Raw genomic sequence first — 22,537 nt, 5'->3', positions numbered from 1 at the left:
GGCTTCCTTCCCCTCTGCCTCCAGTCCCTGCAGCATTTCCAGCCTGTGTCTCTTGTTGTAGACAGATGTGAGTGTATGCAGGACTAGGCCTGGGGACCAAGGCACAGGTTTATTTTTTAAGCCCTGCTCCCTGAGTTCATGACTCTTCTAACCCACCAGATCTGTCTCTTTCAGCTCCCATGCTATTTGAGATAAGAGCCCAAACCCGAGCTGATTCATCTGAATGACCTTGGCCTATCTCTTATAATATAAAGGGTACTTGCATATTAGCTGATTTTCCAGGCCTACCACAGAGCCTGCCTGTCTGAGCAGACACTGGTGGAGGCGCACAGCACTCCAGGGTAGGATTTCTGTCTAGTGGGAAAGTGCAGTGGGGGTCTTAGGTTGTATTGGCCACATGATCGGTGATTACATGATGGGTAAGTGCTGTTACTTTGGCAGATTTTTCTTTTGTATCTCATTGTGGTGGTGATACGATGCCGCATGATGGAATTTTGTTTTTTTCAGTTTGCTTTCTTAAAAACCTAAGAACTTACACACACAAAAAGAACATTATTAAGGTTGCAAAGTCCAGCACTCAAAAGAGGAAATGCCAGAATACGGATACCCTGTGAAACTTTAATTTGGTCCCTTTGGTCCTGGCTGCATTATGAAATGGGCTTTGGTGTTGTGGTCACATACTATTTTTTTTTTTTACAGGGCCTCTGCCTCATTCAACTTACAGGCAACCATCAGTCTGGCATTTCCTATCTTTTGAGTGCTTGACTTTGCAACCTTAGCAATGTTCTCAAAATGCAGTTTGCATGTATGTTATAACTACGTTTATTTAGGAGATTGCACTAACAGCTACACAAGCCCTTGATTAGGTTTTGAAAATGTCCCATACGCGGTTTATGTCCTTCAGTCTGCCTTTGAAGGGTCCATAAAGAAGAGAAGTCAAGGGGCGTTTGGCCGAAATGCTGAGCAGTATTAATTGAATCAGTGCTGTTAAAGCAGGGATTTGAAATCTCCAAGCTGTAATTGTGGTACGGCTGCCCCCTGGCAATATAAACTCTCCTACACGAGGTGCATTAATTTGTTGAATTATAAGATTTTGGGATATCCAGCTGAATCCCAGCGCTTGGTTGGTTGAATGTCCCTAACACTCCTTTTTATGTATTTGTTTTCATCCAGCTTTCAAAATGAACTCTCTGTTCTTCAGAGCTGTGTGTGCGGGGCTCAGTCACAAAGGCCAAAGGCCTGCGAAAGAACGGCTCACTGCACTGCAGTAAGCTTATGGAAAATCCCTAGGGCCAGCTGGCTTCCCTGAGAAATTTGCTAAAACTCGTAAAGATCTCGCACCCCTGATGCTTTTGACTTGATTCGAGGAAGCTGTGGCCTCTTAATCCCTGGCTGAGTCATTTGGCTCTGGTATGCTTTAAAGAGCTAAGAACCATGGTCTCCCCTGAAGATTTTTGGGGAAGATTTTTGGTAGGGGGATGAGGCAGGATGTTATCTGGGCACCCACATTTGGAAGCAGGGAGTAGACTCATTTTATATGTAACAATATCATTCTTTGGAGCAGCTAGTATGCACAAAGGTTAATGTAATGAAACAGGGAGCGTACTGTGAGACACATGACAGGCTGACCCACTTTCAGGGCTTTCATTTCCTGATGCAAAAGTGAAAGGAAATTCTCAGCTACTCACCCCTTCCCCACTTTGCTCATCCCTGGGGGCTGCAGTGCCTAGGGCATGGATGATCACTCTGCATTAGGAGAATTCTGATTCTGATAAGCTGCAGTGTCAGAACATAGTGGGAAAGGCTGAAACTGAAACTACTTTACCTCTGAATTTCTTGCTTGTCTGGTGCTCCATATCATTGTTTCTCAACCTTTTGGATACCAGGGACTAGGCTTGCTGCCTTCCTAAACTGTGTCAGGCAGACATCAGGGACTGGCCTGTTGAGAAACACGGCTCCATACGACATGAATGCATTTTCTTGGCATTTAAATACAAGGCTAGTTTGGAGTGTTACCATGCCTGATGCACCCTCAGCCCTAATACTCTACTGTATAAAGCTAAATTTTGAAAAGGAAATGTATGCTTTGCTGTAGAGTGCATAGAGGAATATGCATTCATTATCCCAAGAGCTTATCTTCTCTCCTGGGCAGACACGCAGTTCAGACTTGTACCCTGGAGGACTCGGGATTGGAAAGTCCGATCTCTAAGCAGTGCAAATATTGCTTTTTGTTGGGGTTTCTCATGGATTCTCCTCAAGCGTCACAAAAAAAGATGCATCGTCCCTTTGATTATCATTGTTCATGACTTGCATTCCAGTAGCACCCATGATGTGGTAGACACTGTCCAAACACACAGGATAACACAGACCCCACCCCAAAGAGTTTATAATCTTTGGCCAGGTCTGTGCTTGGGAGGCTTTGCTAGTATAGCTATAGTAATATATTAGATTGGCAAAGAGCCAGGGCAGCTGCAACTTACACTGGCAAAACTTATCACACCCCTGACAGCAGAAATCTGTAGTGTAGACGTGGCCTCAAAACCTGACACTTCTACAAACGTGAACCCCAGTCCAGCAAATGGATCTGTATAGATGCAAAGGACTCCCAGCGTGGATTCAATTGCAGGATCAGGGCTGCTGTCTATAAATGGGCAGGTAGTTGCGCCGCTGCCTGCGAGTACATCTAGTCAGCTACCATTTGAGATTGTAAAACATGTGGGCTGACCTGGGGGCGATGGCTCTGGGGTGCGAGTGAATTTGAAGTGCCATGCATACCTATGGCACTGCAGAAGAAATCAGCATCAGAATTTTCAGTGAGTGTAAATTGGATCCTAAGCTGAGTGAAAGTGCTTGTAAGTTAAAAATAAATAAATAAATAAATCGGGAGTTACTGAAAAGAGCTCCACTTGAAATGCTTTGATTTCCATTTGCTGTGACTCTGAGTACTGGGGGAACAGATTGGATTGAGAAAGTACTTAGTGAAGGTTTAAATTTCCTTTGGCTAAAAGCATTACAAAGTTTAAATAGATCTCAGCTAGCAAAGCACTGGAATTACTGTTGATTTTCTTTTTGACTATTTTTTTTTTCTCTGTTGTAATTAAAGATAAATTAATTAAGATGCCTTTACACAGGCTGAAGGCAAGCAGACCATTGAACTCACAGTTTGAAGATGCTAGCAGAGCTCCAAAAAGGACTGGACACTGCTATAGATAACAAGAGCATCCAGAGTTAATATTAGGAGAGTTAATGGTAACATTTCCAAAAGCCCCTGACTGACATAAGAAAATCAGTGGGACTTAGCCCTCTAAATCAGTGAGGACCTTTTGGAAACTTTGCCCTTAAGAGTTTTGAAGGCAGTGTAACTCGCCATTATTTGTTACGTGTATTGCCAGAATATCTAGGATTCCTGGTCATGGCCCAGGGCCCCACCCTACCAGGTGTTGTACAAACACATGACAAAGAGCTGGTCCCTCCCCTCATGTTTCAGGGCATAAACTAGTCTCTTATCACAGAGAGGTAGGTAGACATTTTCCCTTCAGGCAGGTTATACCATGGCAGTAGCTGGTGCTGGCTTGATCTAGACTGGCATTTTTTTGTTGTTGTTCTTATAACCACCCAGCAACACACAAATAATCCATGTGGGGGAGAAGGGACAGATTAACTCAGTGAGCCAGTAAATCAAAGCAGCAGAAAATCCCTTTCCTTTTCCATTCCATCAAGGAGCCCCGGCCTCTACCCTCCCCAGAAACCCTATGGAAAAGATGGCTTTTGTCTCCTGCTTAGCAGGCCAATGTTGCACATTCAGTTTAATTTCAGTTTTGAACTAATTAAACACGTCCAACAATAAGCGAACAAAGCAATCAGAAATAAACCTTTAAAAACCTCAAGAGGACACTGTAAACTCAGCTTAATGTACCAAGTACTTAGCTATGCCCAATTGGCCAGTGCACCCTACTTCAGAAACATCCAGCATGATCTCGGAGAGCCCCAGATAGAGGCGTTGTGTCGCACCACAAGTAGATGCGTAACTGAAGCTATATTTGCCTATGTGCATCCTGATTCCCCATCTCTGTCTCATGCCTTGCAAAAATGAGAGAGAAGGGGTCACATTGATCCCTGGTTTACAAACTCCCTGTTTTCAGTTGATCAGGAATTTTGATTTCAGCATGAATGGAGAAAACAGGTTTTACCTCCTACAGATTTTCTTTTACACTCCGAAGCTAATGATTGTTTGAACCAAGAGGCAAGAAGCTGTTTGTACAGGGTGGTGCATGTTAATTACAAGCAAAGTGTAATTAACAAGCAGTGGGCACCTTGATTGCTTTCCTAGTGCACAAGCCAGCCCCAAGCTTTTCTAATCTGCCCAATGGATCACTTCATTGCACAACGTTTAGACAAACGATTTTTTTGATGTGCACCTGGCACTTAGGGCATCAGTTCAGAAAATAACAGGCAGTTTGTGGGCACAATTTGGCCCCCTTACATCTGGAACTGCTGCATTGCAGATAGTATGTTTCTGTGCTATTTTACTGGCCAGATCCTGTTTAAAGCAACAGGGCCAGCTGCCCCATTCATTTGGACCTGGTGCTTCTGTAGTAGAAATGCTACTTTGAAAGAGCCATTTCCAAACTGCTTACAGAGGAGAGGATTACACCACTTGCTAGCCCAGCAGCCATCTTGTTTTTATTCTCCTTAACTCTGAATGCTAGATTACTATGTCTTGCCTGTAGTAAGGACCTGATACAGCAAAACACCGTAAGCATGCGGTTGAGTCCTACGGACGTCAATGTGAGTTCAGCAAGGAGGTTGCCAAATTGCCACCTCGCCGAGAATCGATAGTGTAAATACCCCATTTGAGTTTCTGTGATTTTTTCTGTGCCTGAACCTCAGTGGTGTCACTTAGTAGAGGGTCTGGCCTCTGTTGTTCAAAATGAATATCCTGCTTAAATCTTATTTGGAAAAAAAATAATAATAATTTAAAAATTGTGGTACTGAAAAGAATCAGTGCTTTGTGCGTCTCTGTGCACCAGGATTCCACATCACCTGCAACATGTGATTCTTTCTCTCTCCCTCATTTACCCAGCTTCGAAACACAGAGAAACGGCCTGGTGTTCATCTATGACATGGGGGGCTCCCATTATACCAACTTCGAGCTGGACCTGAGCAAGAAAATCCTCAACCTGCTGAAGGTAAAGGAAAATGGGGGGTGGGGTGGAGGGGAACTGATGAGGAGAACAGAGGCTTTCCCCGCTGCATCTTTCTGAGACTATGCAACCTATTGTACGGGGTAGGAAAGATAATGCAGTGTATAGGGCACTGGACTGGGACTTGGGAGACCTAGATTTGATTCCTGACTTGGACACAAACTTCCTGTGTGAACTTGGACGAATCCTTTAATCCGTCCTGTGCCGCAGTTCTCCCTCTGTGAAATGGGTACAATAGCGCTGTGCTACCTCACCGAGGTGTCATGGGGATAAAATCCATTTTAAAGACTGTGAAAAGGGCCTTATATGTACCTAGACAGAGACTGCAGAGTGAAGCAGCTCCCTCTGAACCCCGCTTTCCCTTAGACCCTGAGAGTTCAGAACACATGACTGTCTCTGCTCTTCATGGTAGCAGGAGTCAAAGCCGTTGCCAGTGCTATAAAGGGAAAGGATGAGAGTACTTGTGGGAAGTCACCATCTCTGCAGTGACTTCTTTCAAACACTAATATCTCTGCTCTACTTAGCTTGCTATCCAAAGCTGCCTAGACCGAGAGGCAGTGCGGTCTAGTGGGTAGAGCGCAAGACTCAAGATTTGCTTTCTAGTCCCAGCTCTGCTATCGGCATACTGTTTGGCCTTGGGCTAGTCAACCTCAGTTTATCCATCTGTACAATGGGGAGAACGGTAGTTCCCCATTTACCTCAAAGGGGATATTGTGAGGATCAGTTTGTTAATGACCGTAAAATGTTTTGGACACATAGGGCCTGATCTAAAACCCACTGAAATTGGTGGGAAACTTACCACTGATGGGAATGGGCTTAGATAAGGCCTGGACAGCACTATATAATGTAAAGCATTTGCTATTAGAATGTATCTGCTTCATGGTGCAATGCCTGAGACTGGTCAATTAAAACAGAACCAAGGTTTTTTGACTCGTTTGTTTTTAGTATCCTGACAATTACTGATTGCCCAAAGAAAACATAAGAGAAATAAGGAAGCATTGCACAGGGAAATTTTACCACAAGACTTTCCCTTTAAGTGCATAGATGATTAAACTGTGCCCATAATGCATTTTATGCACATACAGAAAACTGAAATAGTCCAGAACAAATTAACTCTGGGATCTTTTTTCCTTAAAGCTCAAAAGTTCCAATTGTGTGCGAACACAGCTAGGCACGTATAACGTGCTCATCAGCATGGCCTCTAGGCTGCACTCCTGTAACTTCCTAAAGAGCAGACTCAAAGCAGGTTGTTCTTTCCTCCAGTTAAATTGTCTCATGCTGTTGGGCCCTTTGGCAAATTTCTCTCCAGGCATGTGCTGTATCTTCCCCCTGCTGGCCGTGAGTGGGGAAGGCAGGAAAGAGAAGGCATGGGTTGAGGTTGAGGTTTTAAAATGCATTCGTGTGCCATCTACAGGGAGCCTTCCCGGCTCGTCTCAAAAAGGTGTTTATTGTGGGTGCCCCGATGTGGTTCCGAGTCCCCTACTCCATCATCAGCCTCCTGCTGAAAGAGAAGCTCCGAGAAAGGGTGAGTAAAACATGGGTGGTGGCACATGGAAGAAAGCCCCGAATCAAAGTCCTTGCCGTGGGGAAATTCTCCTTAAACAGAGTGTCTCACAGGGAGACTGTGAGGCAAAGCCTGATGTTGCATGATAGATAAGTGATCTCATAGCCTCTTGTGCAGCCCTTTTCATAGCACGCTGGCCAGGCGTTCCAGTGACGGCAGCTGGACCTTTCTCCCAGTGTTGCTCAAGAAGCATGAGGCTAAGGGCTAAATGCACGAAGAGTGCAAACAAGAGCAGCTGCATTGAAGCCAGCAAGGTTGTGTCCATCACACCCAGGGCTCACTTAGTCCTGAGCACTCAAAAATGGCCCCGACTGTTGAACTTGCAAGAATGTCAGCTCGCTTGTGCCTGCGTGTGTCCACACCAAAGTGCTTTTGTATCCGTGCAAACGGTCACACCGTTACCCTGCTGGCACAGCTACGTGCTCTCTTGCAGCCAAAGCTTCCGAGGCTGCACTTGGCCAAGAATCTCCAGTTGGACTCTCTTGTTACTGTTAATGTGTATGATAACTATGGCCGTTGGCTCTGGTCCCAGCCAGGGCCCTGTTGTGCTAGGCACTACAGAAGCACAGAGGAAGAACTTTAAGCCAAAGCTGAGCCCTTTTGAAAATCCCACCCCTGATCTCGTCCTTTATTGTGCAGCTGCCAGTGCCCGCAACAATGGGGAAAGATGGTAAATGATCGATGCTTAAAGGGGAAATTAAATGTTTTTTTTGTTTGTTTTTAACGTGTGGGAGGGTGTATTTAAAAAAAACAAACCACCATCTGATTTAGGTCCCAATGCAGCAAAGCACATAAACATGTGCATAACTTTAAATAGATGAATAGTGCCATTGAAATCAGCGTAACTACTCAACTGTACATGTTTTGCTGGTCTGGGGTCTACCAGAACTCATATTTAGCCTTTAATTTAAGGCCCAGTCCTGACTTTTTGGGCGACGTTTAGGGCACTCAGCATATTATAGATCATACTCTAACAGGCTAAATGAAAAGGGCTTTAATTTACAAAGTCCTTTGATCAGGCTTCTGGGCTTTTCCTGCAAAAGTGAATTGTATCACATCCACCTGCTGTCTGTCTTGGGGTTTCCCTTTTCACTTACAACCTGTAGCTTCTGTGGTGCTAAAGCAGAGCAGGGGTTTGCATTCCTTCCAGTGGTTAGGGTGTTTATATTGTCATCAAAATGTAAGGAATGCAGCTTCCTGCTTTTGCTTCAAGCTTGACCTTGGGTATTGGCAAATAAGATTAGTTTTTAAAACAATCCTTTCTTCACATTCCATTTCTAGGGCTGCCCCTGAGTTCTGTTAACCATCTAGGGTCTGAAACCATTTCTTCCTTCTTGGAAAATAAGGACAGGTTTTTTTTTTTGGTTTTTTTTTTTAATTCCATTTAATCATCAACCAAAAGATCATATTCAGGCCTTGAAACTGGGCAGGGTTTCTAAGTAAAGGATTTTAATCAGAGTGTATGGTCTTTCTATGGCCCCAGAGTGTGCCAAGCTCTGTAGACCAAGTCCATGCCTTGAAGGGGTCCTCTTTCAGATAACTAGCAAAACAATGACCATCGTGTGAATATTTCTTAACCAAAGAGGATGTATAGCTGGCAACCTCATCGGTATGCTTAAATAACCTCAGATGGAACCATGTCCTTGGAGTTTAATGCTCCGAGGTCCTATAATGGCCTGGCTTTGAATTGCACCTGCCCTCCCCACTGTGCCTGATTAGAGCCGGAGACTTACATGAAAAGCATCCACCTGAAATGTGGACTTTTCCCCAGTAGTCGCAGATCCAGCCTTGTAGTCGCGGAAAAGGAGCTGTTTTTATCCAGACATTCACAGACCTGATCTCTGTTCTGCTCCAGCAGATGAAAGGCAGGTGCCCCCTACTGGAGTATGTCAAAACAGCTCCATTCACTGAAGAGAACAGATTTCTACACAAGAGACTGGACGGGAAAGGGAGCTACTCAGAGACCTTTTTGTGAGGAATTTTCCAGGCCTTGTAATGGCTTCAAGAGAGAAGTGGATCAGTTCACTTCTTAGCCCCAGCCAAGCAGAATACATCCCATTCTAGATGTCCACTGTCTCAAGCAAGTCCCCCCCTTTCTCCTCCCATCACATACAGGCTGGGTCAAGTCCATGCTCAATATGCGTTTCACCCCATTCCATCTCGCTCTGTTCCCCCAGGTTCAGATGGTGAAGATGTCGGAGCTGAAGGAACACCTGCCCCGGGAATGTCTCCCCGAATACCTAGGGGGATCCCTCAAGCTGGACCCTCTCAGCTGGAACTGCCGGTTCCTCCCCCAGCAGAATGGCCACCCAGACCCGTTGGATGAGCTGATCCTGGTACCGCTGGTTTCCCCACGAGATAACGGCTCAGTGCATGTTCCAGGACCAAAGTGCATGACTGTCCATCAACTGAAGGACCATGTGAACCGAAAGCAGAAGAGGGGAATCTATGAGGAGTACGAGGACATCCGGCGCAGGAGTCCTGCGGGGACCTTCATCTGCTCCCTGTAAGTATGCTAGGAAAGCCATTAGGCATGGTGATAGAGGTGTTGGTGTCGGAGGGATACATCACCAATGGGTCTGCAAAATCAGAACCACAGCTGGGCTTGCTTGAAAAAATCCATCTCTGCTGCTTCCATTCTCTTCATCCATGCAGTCCATGCAGCGTCAGTGAGTCTGACCTGAGTCTCCTTCCTTGCATGGCAGGCTCCGCAGCAGGAGATGGAGAGCAACGGGATGGTTTAGAAATCATCAATAAGCTTAAAAAAGGGACTCCTAAGACCAGGACGTGTTTACTGTGCACGTGTCCATGTCTTACTGGCCTTGCAGGGGGAGAGCAAACCTGATTCTGCTGGGCGCCTCTGCATGCAGAGGGCCACCGAACCAGCCCCTTCCTTTGTGCCTGGGCAAAGCAGCGGCTGGAAGGAGGCAGTGCCTCCAGCTGAGAAGATTGCAGGTCAGGTGCATTGGGATGGGTGATCCTTTGTTCTAGCTGCCAAGGAAGGTTCAGCCTGGTTTCTTATTGGATTGCTGACTTACCAATGCCGTCCCAGAGCAGGTGGGACAACAAAGCAACCTTCCTAACATCATGGCCCAACTTACCAGAGACGCGAACTGGGTGTCAGTTTGACCATAACAATCTGCTAGCCGGGCCTTTCCTAGATAAGGAAAGCCCTGGGTCTGATTGACGGCAGAGTCCAAACCTGGGCACCAGGCACATGGTGTGATTAGAACAGAGTCCGTCACTGCTTCCCATCCGCACTCTCTTCCTCACTTGTCCTGCCTGTTCTGTGCCCCACAGGGCTCCGTATAACCAGGAGAAGAACCGATATGGGGACGTGCCGTGCCTGGACCAAACTCGAGTGAAGCTGACCAAGCAGTACAGCCGCTCTGAGGTAAGAAGGCAGAGGCTGTTTTCCCTGGGGCGCTAACTCTCTGCCATCTGGATGGCCCCTCCCCCTCCGCCTCATTCTTGGAGTGGCAGTTGCATGCTGGACATGCCTGTGTGCTAGGGTGAGTGCTCTCACACTGCCTCAGCTGGCAAATCAGTGCCTGGCCTGATGTTCTGAAAGCACCACGTAAGACTGAGCGTGGGTTTATTCTGTCTCCAGCCCAGAGACCCAGCCGACCACCTGCTCCAGGCTTTCACACATGCCTGCTCCTTCACAGCAGGGTCTCTCCTGGGGCAGCCAGCTCTGAGAAAGCAGAGGCTCTGGAGGGTGGGACCCTGAGGCGCTTTGAGACCAGGTCCCCGGGAGAGGCTGGCAAGTCTCTCCCCTCTTGCTGCTCCCTTCCACCTCTGAGGAACGTCCTCGGGTCCTGTCTTACACTCCTCGCCAGATCCCTCCGTCTCCTATGCTGTGCATTCAGGACATAGGCAAACCTGCAGGCCGGTGTAGCTGGCAGGAAAAGACCTCCCTTGGAGTCAGGGGACACCTCTACGCACTCTGCCAGTCTGTGGTGCCTTGAATCAGAGTCTCAAACCCACATCTTCCACCTGGCCTTCACAGGGGAGGGATAGCTCAGTGGTTTGAGCATTGGCCTGCTAAACCCAGGGTTGTAAGTTCAATCCTTGAGGGGGGCCACTTAGGGATCTGGGGCAAAAATCAGTACTTGGTCCTGCTAGTGAAGGCAGGGGGCTGGACTCAATGACCTTTCAAGGTCCCTTCCTGTTCTAGGAGATAGGTATATCTTCAATTATTATTAAATGGGGGTTGGGGGGGAGAGAGAGCTCAGTGGTTTGAGCACTGCCCCACTAAACCCAGGGTTGTGAGTTCAATCCTCAAGGAGGCTATTTAGGGAACTGGGGTGAAAATCTGTCTGGGGATTGGTCCTGCTTTGAGCAGGGGGTTGGACTAGATGACCTTCTGAGGTCCCTTCCAACCCTAATCTTCTATGATTCTGTGTTTGCCCTGTGCTTAAACAACAGCACAGGCCCTCCTCATCCCTGTGTTGGAAACACCAGCATCAGTTACAGCAGTAGTGGAGCATTCTCCTGGACAGAGCCATGTGCCTAGCAGTGCTGGGCAAGGGGAACCCAGTGCGGCCCTGGCTGTGCTGGGGTGACCGGAAAGGGGCACCCCATGTCCCACCCCACTTTAACACTCAGAAGAACACAGCTTTTTAACATTAAGGGCTGGATCTTCAGCTGGAATAAATCTGCCTAGCTCCATTGCCTTCAGCGTGCTTACAGTGATTTACACCTGCTGAGCATCTGGCTCTAAGTATTAGCTTCTCCTCTGAAAGTGAGATGGGAACTCATTCACCGGGTGTGACATCGAGCCCTGACAGCCAGCCAGCATCTCGTGCTATGGTCCCTGCTAGCTGGAAGCTCCCAAATACCAGTTTCAATCCTCTGTTGTCGCTCTCAGCGCACGTGCTCCCTGGCAAGAAATGCCTCCTGCCAGCATGAACGTGAGGAGCATGGAGCCAAGCACAGTGCGCTGGGTTGGCTGCTCAAGGGGCAGCAGTGTGGCACTCATTTAACAAAAATAGCTTAGCCCGGAGAGCTTGGAACCCAAATGTAGCACACGGGGAGGCTTTGGCGTAACTGCAGCTGCGTGAGCATGCAGGCGAAAATAGCAGGAGTGAGCCCCTGCCTTGTTCATCTGCCTAGGCTGGAGTCTGGGGGCACCTCTCTTCGAATGGTCAATTATGACATTAACCCCTAAATCCCTGAGGGATGCAGCTCTGGCCACCGCTTTGAGGTGTGTGTCAAGTTTTCAGTTGCCCCAGGAGGGAGGAACACGGAACCCTGAGGGCCCCAACTTGGGTCCTTGCAGGGAAAGGGATCTTTGTTCCTTTAAGCTTCCTGCATGTCTCTGCTTTCTGTGGGAGGAAGGGAGTGAAGAGAGCCAGTGTCTGCGCCCCTGGGCAGCATGGACAGCAAGGCATTATGGGAGGTTATTTGGGAGCTCTGATTTGAATCCGGTCAAGCTTGACAGTTTCTCTTCCCTGCAGAGTTCGTTACTTTTAAGACACCTCCAGGTGATCGGAAGGGCTGGAGTTTCGCTCTATCACATTTCACTCCCGTCCTCTGCTTTTAGTTGCTATTTGATCTCTGCGGGCATTTGGGCTCCCCTCTTCCCTGCCGTCCTTCCCCTGGTTATTTGTCAGGGGTATTTGGAAATAACAATAGCCTAAGCTCCACCCAGCCTGGTGGGAGCAGGTTGCAGGTCCCATGGCACCGGTGCCCCAAGTGTAACTGGCCTGAGGGGTGTTAGCATAGTTGCTGGAAGCAGCATCATGGCTGTGCAATGGACAGATTTTGTTTTAAAATAGGCCAGTGTTTTAAAACTGATGCAAGCCTGAGCTCTGTCCCAGCACGAAAGCTGGCTTGCAGGAGATGCCCCAGGTGAGGTTCAGGGATCTGGTAACGCATAGGATCCAGTCCTCTTCTGTCTATCTCAACCTGTGCTCAGCTGACTAACAGCTTTCCCCTGCCCTTGGGCATTTCCCCTCCAGCATGTTGTGGTGTTACGCTCCGCAGGGTAATGGTTTGTGTATCTTTCTTTCTCCAGCTGACAGACTACATCAATGCCAGCTTCATGGATGGCTATAAGCAAAGGAATGCTTACATTGGTACTCAAGGTAAGCTCATACTCTGCTTAGAATGGGGTCAGTCTGTCATGATGCTGGGCCCACTGGTAGGCGGTGTTGGGGCAGGGAGCTGGCATGGCACTGTTCATATGCTGCTGATGTGGCTGGTGGGGGGAGTCTTGGCACTGATCCAGTCTGTGCTGGTAAGGGTCCTGCAAAGAGTGATTCTTGCCTCTGGAGGGGCTGGAAAGTGACTGAAAGGAGCAGGTGGAGCTGCGGGGTCCGAAGCATCCTTAGAGCATGGCGGCTTGTGGGAGGGGCTCACTCAAAGGGGTGGGGAGGGGAGATGTATAGCGAGGGCTTGATCCAAAGCCCATTGGAGTTCATGGAAAGACTCTCATTGATTTCAGTGGGATATTCATCAGCTGTGTACAGGACAAGTCTGGGAAGTGAAGCAATAGTTTAGACAAGTCACTTCGCTTCTCTGGGCTGGTTTGTTCCCCTTCTGGAGGGTGGAATGGTTATTTCTCGAGTCCTATAAAATTCACGGTCCATAATTTCACAGTCACAGGATTTAAAAAATGATAAATTTCATGATTTCAGCTATTTAAATCTGGAATTTCATGGTGCTGTAATTGTAGGGTTCCTGACCCAAAAAGAATTTCGGCGGGGGGGAGGAACGGGGGACGGAGGAGGGTTTGCAAGGTTATTGTAGGGAGGGTTGCGATACTGCTTCCCTTACTTCTGTGCTGCTGCTGGCGGCAGCGCTGCCTTCAGAGCTGAGTGGCTGGAGAGTGGCGGCTGCTGGCCAGGAGCCTCGCTCTGAAGGCAGCAGTGCAGAAGTGAGGGTGACATGGTATGGTATTGCTGCCCTTACTTCTGTGCTGCTGCTGGCAGGGCGCTGCCTTCAGAGCTCAGTGCCTGGCCAACAGCTGCAGCTCTCTGGCTACCCGGTTCTGAAGGCAGTGCAGAAATAAGGGTGGTAATACCATGACCCCCTAAAGTAACCTTGTGACCCCCCCAACTCCCTTTTGTGCCAGGACCCCCAGTTTGAGAAACTCTGGTCTCCCCCCGTGAAATCTGGTCTTTTCTGTGCTTTTACCCTACACTATACAGATTTCACAGGGGAAGACCAGATTTCACGGTCCATGATGCATTTTTCATGGCTGTGAATTTGGTAGGGCCCTACTTATTTCCCTACTAGCTGGGTGCTGTGAGGGTTAGTTAATGTACAGAGAGCTCTGTGTAAAGCTAAAGTGCTGCAGAACTGCTTCCTGCAGAGTGGAGGAGCAGCACTGGCCGGGGACACCAGACATCGCTCCCTGCAGGCTGGCACAAAGCCCAGAGGGCCGTTGAAGAAGCTAAGCCAATGCCCATCAAGAAGGGAGAGCAGGGATTTTGGGGTGTGGGGGAGCAAGAAGTTTGGCAGAGAGGGGATGTGACCACAGGCGATCCAAAGGCACAAATGCAGCATGTGTGGATGTACCTGAGCTAGCTAGCATACTAAATACAGCAGGGTAGCTGCAGCTGCATTGGCTGGCCACTTGAGCAGATACTGAGGGTCCCAGGCGGGATTGTACTCAGGCAGCTAGTCTGTGCCACTGCTGCTTCACTGCTATTGTTAGCGAGCTAGCCGCATCCAAGGTAGCGCGGGCACGGCTGCGTGTGCTGCAGCTGTGCCTCCCACTCGCAGCGCAGACATACCGTTTGAGGCTGATATTTCAAAGGTGCTGACACTCATTCAAGTCCATGGGAAAATCAGGCCAAGTATCTGTAGGCCCTGCTGGCAGGGAATGGAGTCTTACTTGAAACATAGCTTCCTTCTCCCCTCAACTGTATAAGCATACGGCAGCCAACGGTCTCGCCCAGTACTGCATGTCTGTTTGGAAATGAGTGTCCTGGCTACGGTAGATGCCCTCTTCCAGGAACAATCACAGCCTCCATCTCTACGGCACTTGGCACCACATATGTTGGTTCCTTTTGAATGTATCTGCCATGCGATAGAAGCATCCATCTCACTGTGCTGGGGCTTGCAGAGCATCTGCCTGCATTTAAGGAATAATCCAAGGCCCCTTTTGCCAAAGCTCGTATAACTCTCATGTGCCCTGGGGTCTCAAGGAATGGAGCAGTCCTGGCAAATCATCTCGCAGGAACCTCCCATTACTCCTCTAGGGAGCAGTTGAGCCATTGATCAGGGCAGAGCAGGGATGGGACAGACTGATTGGTTGTATTTGATTTGTCTATGTCCAGCCATGTGGTCAAACTTCAGACAACAAAAAAAAACCCCAAATTACTTGCTGCCAAAGTATGTATCAAATCACTCCAGTGCCGTTGCCTAGTTACAGAGCACTCTCTCTCTCTCGTACCTACATCCCTGTTGCTCCCCAAAAAGTATTTCAAGATGACCACATGGTCTTCTACAAGACAGACAAAATCCCTGTCAATATTTCCAACTGAATAGTGGCATAGCAACATAAAGCTCCCCTGTCAAATTGCTTTGAGCTCACAGTGTGCATGTGGCAGCAGAGATGCTGTCTGTTGTGGAGCAGCCCCCCGCCCCCCATCCCGGACTCCCCTACTTTGCAGCAGGCCATGGCTTGACAGATGACTCTGCCTCAGTTTCCCCTTTCAGAGTCCTTCAAACAATCCAAACACTCTGGTGGGATTAATTTATTACAGAAGTCCCAAGTACATGCATCATAACAAGTCCCACAACCATACTCCAGAATTTCCCACTATGGTCCAGACAGTACATGCAATATACAGCCCCGGCATCTCTTGCCACACCCTGGCTCTCCAGCGCAGCCTTGGTGTCTCTCCCCATGCCCTGGATCTCCAGCGCAGCCCTCTCCTGTCCTTGTAGCAAGCCAGCCTCCCCAGCCCTTCCAGCTGGAGTGCAACCCCTCTGTTGCCAGCTTCCCCACAGCCTCTCTCCTGGGAGCATCCCTCACTACCACAGGCCCTCTCATGGTTCCTCTGGGTCCAGCTCTCCAGTGCTGGAGATGTCCGCAGGTAAGGTCCTCTGCTGCTCTTCCTGCCTTCAGCCTTCTCTGCCCCTTAGCCATCTTGCTGCTCTTCAGCCTTCTCCCAAACTTAGTCTCCTAGGCCTTGTCTGCACTGTGACATTGTCGACAAAACTTTTGTCTTTCACAGGTACTTAAAAAAGCCACCCCACAAAAGACAAAAGTTTTGCAGATGCAAAGTGGCAGTGTGAATGCGGCTTTATCGGCAGGCACGCTCTCCTGCCGATAAAGCTAATGCCGCTCGCTCGTGCGGCTGGAAGTATTTTGTCAGCAAAAATGCTGACAAAATACCAACAGAGAGCGTTCACACACACACTGACTTTTAGCGTGACACAGCCTTGTTGCTAAAAGCTGCATAGTGTAGACAGGCCCCTAGTCAATTCCTCCTCCTTCCCAGGGAGTGCCTGCAGAGAGTGTTCAGCAGTTGTCCCTAGAGATCCCCTCCAGTCTCCTGGCCTTTTCTGACTGACTCACTGGGTCTCTCCGTGATCTTTTCTAGCCTCCAGGTGCTGCCCCACCCTCTTAATTGGCCAACTGAGAGTACTGCTTTGTCACAGGGGCCCTGGACCTGCCTCATTTACACAGGCCAGCCCATCCCTGACCCAGCATTCTGCCACAGAAGGCTCAGCTGTTGTTTTGTTGTTAACACCTTTCTCAATTTTTACACAAAATCACCACGGGGCCGACAGCAAATTCACAACCTTTCCTCCAGCCCTGCCCAAAAGCTTTTCACATCACCACCTTGCTCTTCACAAACCTCCCCAGGGCTGGTGGCATGCAGTTGAGATATGGCCTGCAGCTAAGCAGGGCCAGAAAAATGGGGTGCAAATCTGTGGCAGACATAGCCAGCTAGAAATTTGTTGGCTATTTTAAGCACCTGGCCTGTATCGTGTTTGGTCTGCGAGAGGAATGGGTGTAGTGTTTACAGTGGGTCGTCTCGCCTCAATTTCTTCCTCCTCTAGCCACGTTCTCCAGCCATGTGTGCTGGCTCTGGTACCAGTGACAGCAACTGTAATGTGGCTGGGAGGAGAAGGGATCTAATACCAATCATTAATAATCACACAGCAGTGCTGGGCAGTGAAAAACAGGCGCTACCATATGTGCATTTACTAATGCTCCTAGAAGCTCCATGGAGCATCTCAGGGATCCACATGATTTTATGAGGTAGCCCTAGATGGTCTGTTGTTATTGCTAGGTGCTGATTTGCCATACACCCATGGTCCAGGTGCTACCCTCTTCTTGGGTTGTTCCTGAGGGAGTGGCCAGAGGAGATTGGCTGGAGCAATCCAGCGGGAGGTGTAATTTGTGTATCCTCATGTTCACTGGAATGCTGGATGAGAATTGATGTGTCCAGCACCTATGACCTTTCTCATGTGTGGTCTGTCACGTCAGGACCTTTGGAAAACACGTATTGCGACTTCTGGCGCATGGTGTGGGAGCAAAACGTTCTGGTGATTGTCATGACAACCAGGTGAGTGTGTGTGCACGGAGAACAGAGACCCACTCAGCCTCTTGGATGAGAGGTCCTGCCACTTGGGGATGTTCAAGATCGTATGTCCCTTTTCACAGAATGAGAGTTAGTGCCATGGTGCAGGCTGAAGTCCATTTTTACCTTAAATCTCACGTCCTGTGACTTCAGCATACAGCACAGGATATGGCACAGCTTGCTTTCTTCTTCACTTGCTGCTGCCCTAAATATTTGTAGTGGTGTTCTGCACTGTAAAAGTATCTGCCACATTCTGCCCAAGAAGTGGCTGCATTTTGGTTGTTGGTGGACATAATTTATACATGTATATGAAAAGTTCATGTGTGTATGTGTAGGAGTGTAGATGTACATATGTCTGTATATGTATATATAAAGTGCCATACATAAAATTTGTATGACACTTTGTATATACATAATGTGTGTATATTGTATGTATATGTAGAGAGAGTTTGTATAGTACTTTGGGATCCTGTTTCCCATTTCTGAAGCCCGTTCCTTCCGTGACCTTGGTTAGGTGACTTAATCTCCCTGCCTCAGTTTCCCCATATGTAAAATCAGTCTATTAACATCAGCCTCCATGGAGTTTTGAGTCTCTTAATATTTGTGAAATACACTGAAGATGTGTGAAGCATTATCATTATTTTAAGTTGGAGTTTGATTTTAGCATTCTGAGGAATAGCATACATCGGTGGGTCTCCATTTTTTCCACACCTGGAAGGGCAGGATGACTGTAACCCCTGATGCTTGCTGGTGAGAGCCCCTGAACTGTTGTTAGCCACCCAGTCAGGCAGGGCTTACTGCATCCAATTATGCTTTGATCAGGTTTACAAGGTTCTCTCTACAACCATTATGGCTAAAAAGCTAATTTTGTTGTTTTTGTTGTTTGCTTAAATGAAAAGGCAAGAAAGGAAGAATGGTTGTGACCCCCAACCTTAGAGTCCTGGTGTATGCTGAAATGACCTATCAGATTGACAGACACCCCCAAAATGGCCCCTGTAACGATGGATTAAGTGGCCGAGCCGTTTGTCTCAGTGCAGTGTTTACCAGTCTGACATGTTTGCCCAGTATTTGGGGAATGCTGTCAGGGCAATTTGTTTCTAAGGTGCTTGGCTCGCCTCGTTCTTCACCCCTCCTCCACGGAAGGACTCTGTCCCCCATTTCCCTCATCTCCCGTTACCAAGCAGGGTCTGAGTGCAGGGTCAGGGCAGGTGCAAGCCCGTCAGCACATCTGTGATCCAGCTGCCCTGCAGGTTGGTAGGTGGCCTGGTTGGGATGGAACGACTCTCCAATCCACTTCAGGGAGGAGGCGATGAAGAACCCACCCTTCTCTCCACCTCTCCTATGTTACAGGCTTGAGGAAGGAGGCAGGAGAAAGTGTGGCCAATACTGGCCGTTGGAGAAAGACTTCCAAATGTGCTACGGATCCCTCACTGTCACCAACCTTGGGGTGGAGAACCTGAACCATTACAAGAAAACCCTTCTGGAGATCTATAACACTGAGGTAATGCCCTGCCCCTTGCCTCAAGGAACCTTTCCAGAAATGGGCCAGGGAAGTAGGCTCTATGGGGGAAGGAGGCTGCCGTCCTCACTGGTGCCTGTGGAGGAGCAGGCAGCATGGATGAGACCCAACTACCGTCCTCTTGGCTCCCTGTGGAGACGGGATGGTCTATGCCAGTGAATCCCAGCTGCGTGGGGAGAGGGGTATGGCCATCTCTGTGGAAGAGAGATGCGGGGTGGAGCATGGTGTCTCGACAACACTGTGATGTGGGCCAGCTGGGCTCGGAAGTTGCCCCAGGACCCCGCTGTGCTGACGAACTCCGCTGGCTTGGAAAGAGGTTGCGTCTGGGTTGTTTGGCATTGATGGCGGCCTGCTGATCCCCGGTTGAGAGACGGGACCCTTGGGAATGCTGTATGTGGGTGATGTGACAGAAGGAAGGGGCGGGGACACAGAAGGGGATGGGATGGGTGAGGGAAGGCCTATGCTGCAGGGCTTGCAGTGGCTGGTGTGCAGCTGCTCCAGGAAGAAGAGAGGGAATGCCTGGAGTCCACACTGTACATGGGGAGGAAAGGGGCGCTCCCAGGGGGATGGGGGCAGGGGAGTGGAATGGAAATGAAAAGCACTGAAAGTGGGGCTTTCGCACACAGCACAGAGAGAGGCGTCTGGTGTCCCATTTCCAGTACTTGAGTTGGCCGGATTACGGTGTCCCTTCTTCAGCTGCCACTCTGATCGACTTCCTGGGGGCGGTCAAGCTGCAGCAGAGGCTGGCGGCCAGTGCCCTGGGGCCTCGCTTCAAAGGTCACGCAGGAGGGCCGCCTATGATAGTCCATTGCAGCGCTGGCATCGGCAGGACAGGTAATTACAGAGCAGGCTGCCGGGAGAGCCTCTGTAAATAGGAGACAGAGAACACGGAGTGAAACCCTGCTGGTGTCATTCCTAGTGAACCCCTAGGAGGCACTGTAGTTTGAAGGGAAATAGCTCCTTTTTCTTCTTACTGTATTTTTTCCCCCATGGGATGTTCTCCAGATGCACTGTGAAGCCATGGAGATTGTCACCCTCCCCTGGTACTTTCCAATTCCAGCTCCGTGTCCCATGGGGCTTATTGCACACTGAGGGCTGTCTGTGATTTGTTCCCAGGTCAGGCAGTCCTTAGTCCCTTCCTGGGGGGAGCTATGTACCTTCAGCCTGAGAGCTGGGATCCTGAGAACGGCTCTTTGACATGGCAGATTGCTCTTAACTGGGTTGGTCCTTCGTGGGAGACTCACACGGGAACTCCTTTCTGTGGGATCCACCAGGGCACGTTGACAAGGACACAGGCATCTGGAGCCTTAAATCCCCGCATGTCCTTCAGGGATGGAATTCCTCCCCGTCGTAAGAATTCAGTATTAATCTGTGGCATTAGGGCAGAAAGTTCCCCAAGGGTAGCTGAGATTTTAGGACTCCTTAGGACAGTAACTGGGAGTCTACGAGTGGCAGTGGGGAGCAGGATTGTCAGGTGTTTCTGTGGGGTGGTGCTGCTGCAGAGGCAGTGTTTTGATGGACTGCCTGTTTGTCCCATCCCTCAGGTACCTTCTGCGCACTGGACATCTGCCTCTCCCAGCTGCAGGACACGGGCACAGTGAACGTGTACCAGACGGTGATGCGGATGAGAACGCAGAGAGCCTTCAGCATCCAGACCCCTGAGCAGTACTATTTCTGTTACACGGCCATCATTGAGCATGTGCAGAGAGAGGGCCTGCTGCCCTCCACTCCCACACGGGCAGGCCAGGAGAAGAGCTAATGGAAACGCGACCCAACCTGATGGCAGGGACTGGCTCTCGTGTCAGTCATGACCAGCCCGCCTTCCTCACGACCAGTCTGGATTTAGCAGAGCCTTCAGTAACCAAACTCCTTTGTCGTAGGGCTCCAACCTTTCCTTGGCTAGCTGGTTCTGATGAATCGCAGCTAGTAGCCACTGACTAGCGGCTCGTGGTCTTAACTATTAGCACCCGCTGTTGAACTGTGCCTTATTCAAACCAAATTGTGGCTGCCACTCGCCAGGGTAGAGAGAAGTGGGAAGAGGATCTGCTCCTCAGTATGATTTCGTTTTTGTGGGACCACCTGAAATCCACCTGGAGGACTTGACTTAAAGAAATATCCATTTCCAGTACCACCCTAGCCTTGGGCTTAGAAAAGACACATTCGTCAGTCTTACCTGCCACTAGGGGTGTGTGCCTGTCTGTCTGTATGTGTGTATATAATATATACTCCATTTGTTCAGGTCTAGCCTACGTAAGTATTATGTAGATACATATATACACGCACCTGGTTCTGGCTGCTCCCGGGGCTCAGTGTTGTCATGTGATCTCTCCGGGGCGAGTTACTGCCTTGCGTTGTGAATGGCACTGTGATGTTACTGGCTCTGTTTTGTGTTTTCTTTTCGCTCCTCTGCTGCAGCTGTAGAAGACACACGCTCGCTGGTGTACGGACCACGACCTGTGTTGCGCTGATACATTCCTGTTGGATTGGAGTGGTACAGAGAAGCTGCGCTAGGCCTAGCTAGATCAGAGCACATGCTACATCCCGATGCTGGGGTGGCGTGCAGGGGTTACACTCTTACCTAGCAACAGAGAGTCCTGTGGCACCTTATAGACTGACAGACATATTGGAGCATGAGCTTTCGTGTCTTCTCTTTTTTATTTGGAGGAGGGGTCCTAGGGCCGATCTTTTCCCTTGAGTGAGGAGTTGCAGATCTTCACTGTGATGGGGGGACCCTTCCTTCCCAGGCTGGAGATAGCTCACTAGGGGTAAAGCGATGGGCGGCAGTAGGTACGAAGTGTTGCAGGGCAGAGGGCTGTGAAGTGCTGTCAGAGGAACTGGGCTTTACCAAGGAAGTCTGAACTCAATTGATAGGGGTAACTTACTTGTGCGCTAGAAGCTGTGCTTTTCCAGGGAGTTCCCCTCCTGCCTCTCTCTGCCAGGCAGACATCATCAGGATGAGCTGCGGCTGCCGAGTGCCAAGCCAAGACCACCTTAAGGTACAGAAGCCAAAAACCTGGAGCAGCAGCTTACCCCTTCCTTACTACCCAGGTGGTGCCCGGCCTGCCATTCAATGCACAGACTGCACAACCCCAGCCCTCCCAAGTGCTGCTGGGATATCTGACCATCATGCCCCTCCTTCCCCGCCCAGGGAAGTGAAGTTGGCAGTTGAGCAGACCTCAGTAACTTTATACTGTAATAAGCTCTCTGAATGTGTACATTCTTATTTTTACAACCTTTTTGGTTTTGTATTTAACGTTCACTTGATCGACCCAGAGCTGGAAATCATAGTAAATGTTCCTATGCGCTGTCGCATAGCGAGATGGTTTTGTATTTACGTATAAACATACCTACAGACGATCCGTACGCTTAGCTTCATCGATGCAGCTGCTTGAGGGGTAGGAAGGGGGAGTTGAAGTCAGGGAGTCTGTGGACACAGAGCGAAAGAGGGACTGGGTTAGGATTGTGGGTCTGACAGCCTGAAATGTAGCTTTGTCCAGGGGGACCCAGGCCTGGTCCAGTGTCCACTGAAGTCGATGGGAGTCTGTCCTTAAGTCCAGTGGGGGCAGCATCCGGCCTGCAGGGGTTTAACCAATGCAGACCTCTCTTCCGCTCCTGTTGGCCTCAGTGGGAGTTTGTGGCTCCATGGGAGAAGGACCTCCTAGGTAGACCTTGGACTCAATGGTAGAACGTCCCACAAACTGTT

At 49.2% G+C, this 22,537-nt stretch overlaps 1 protein-coding gene across 1 annotated transcript in view; it reads left to right on the top strand.

The window, feature by feature from the left end:
* PTPN9 (protein tyrosine phosphatase non-receptor type 9) overlaps positions 1-22,191 on the top strand; it is a 51,968-nt gene extending 29,777 nt beyond the window's left edge. The window contains exons 5-13 of the mRNA XM_032799813.2: positions 5,084-5,189; positions 6,619-6,729; positions 8,946-9,274; positions 10,069-10,162; positions 12,788-12,857; positions 17,222-17,300; positions 18,666-18,816; positions 19,461-19,668; positions 20,379-22,191. Of these exons, the coding sequence (XP_032655704.1) occupies positions 5,084-5,189; positions 6,619-6,729; positions 8,946-9,274; positions 10,069-10,162; positions 12,788-12,857; positions 17,222-17,300; positions 18,666-18,816; positions 19,461-19,668; positions 20,379-20,593 (1,363 nt within the window). The 3' untranslated portion in view covers positions 20,594-22,191. The remainder of the gene's footprint in view (positions 1-5,083; positions 5,190-6,618; positions 6,730-8,945; positions 9,275-10,068; positions 10,163-12,787; positions 12,858-17,221; positions 17,301-18,665; positions 18,817-19,460; positions 19,669-20,378) is intronic.
* The last annotated feature ends 346 nt before the right edge of the window (positions 22,192-22,537 follow it).

The sequence above is a fragment of the Chelonoidis abingdonii genome, chromosome 9, assembly GCF_003597395.2.
Source record: "Chelonoidis abingdonii isolate Lonesome George chromosome 9, CheloAbing_2.0, whole genome shotgun sequence".
Lineage (NCBI taxonomy): Eukaryota > Metazoa > Chordata > Testudines > Testudinidae > Chelonoidis > Chelonoidis abingdonii.
The sequence above is the reverse complement of the archived record's forward strand: the minus strand, read 5'-3'. Positions and strand labels throughout refer to the sequence as shown.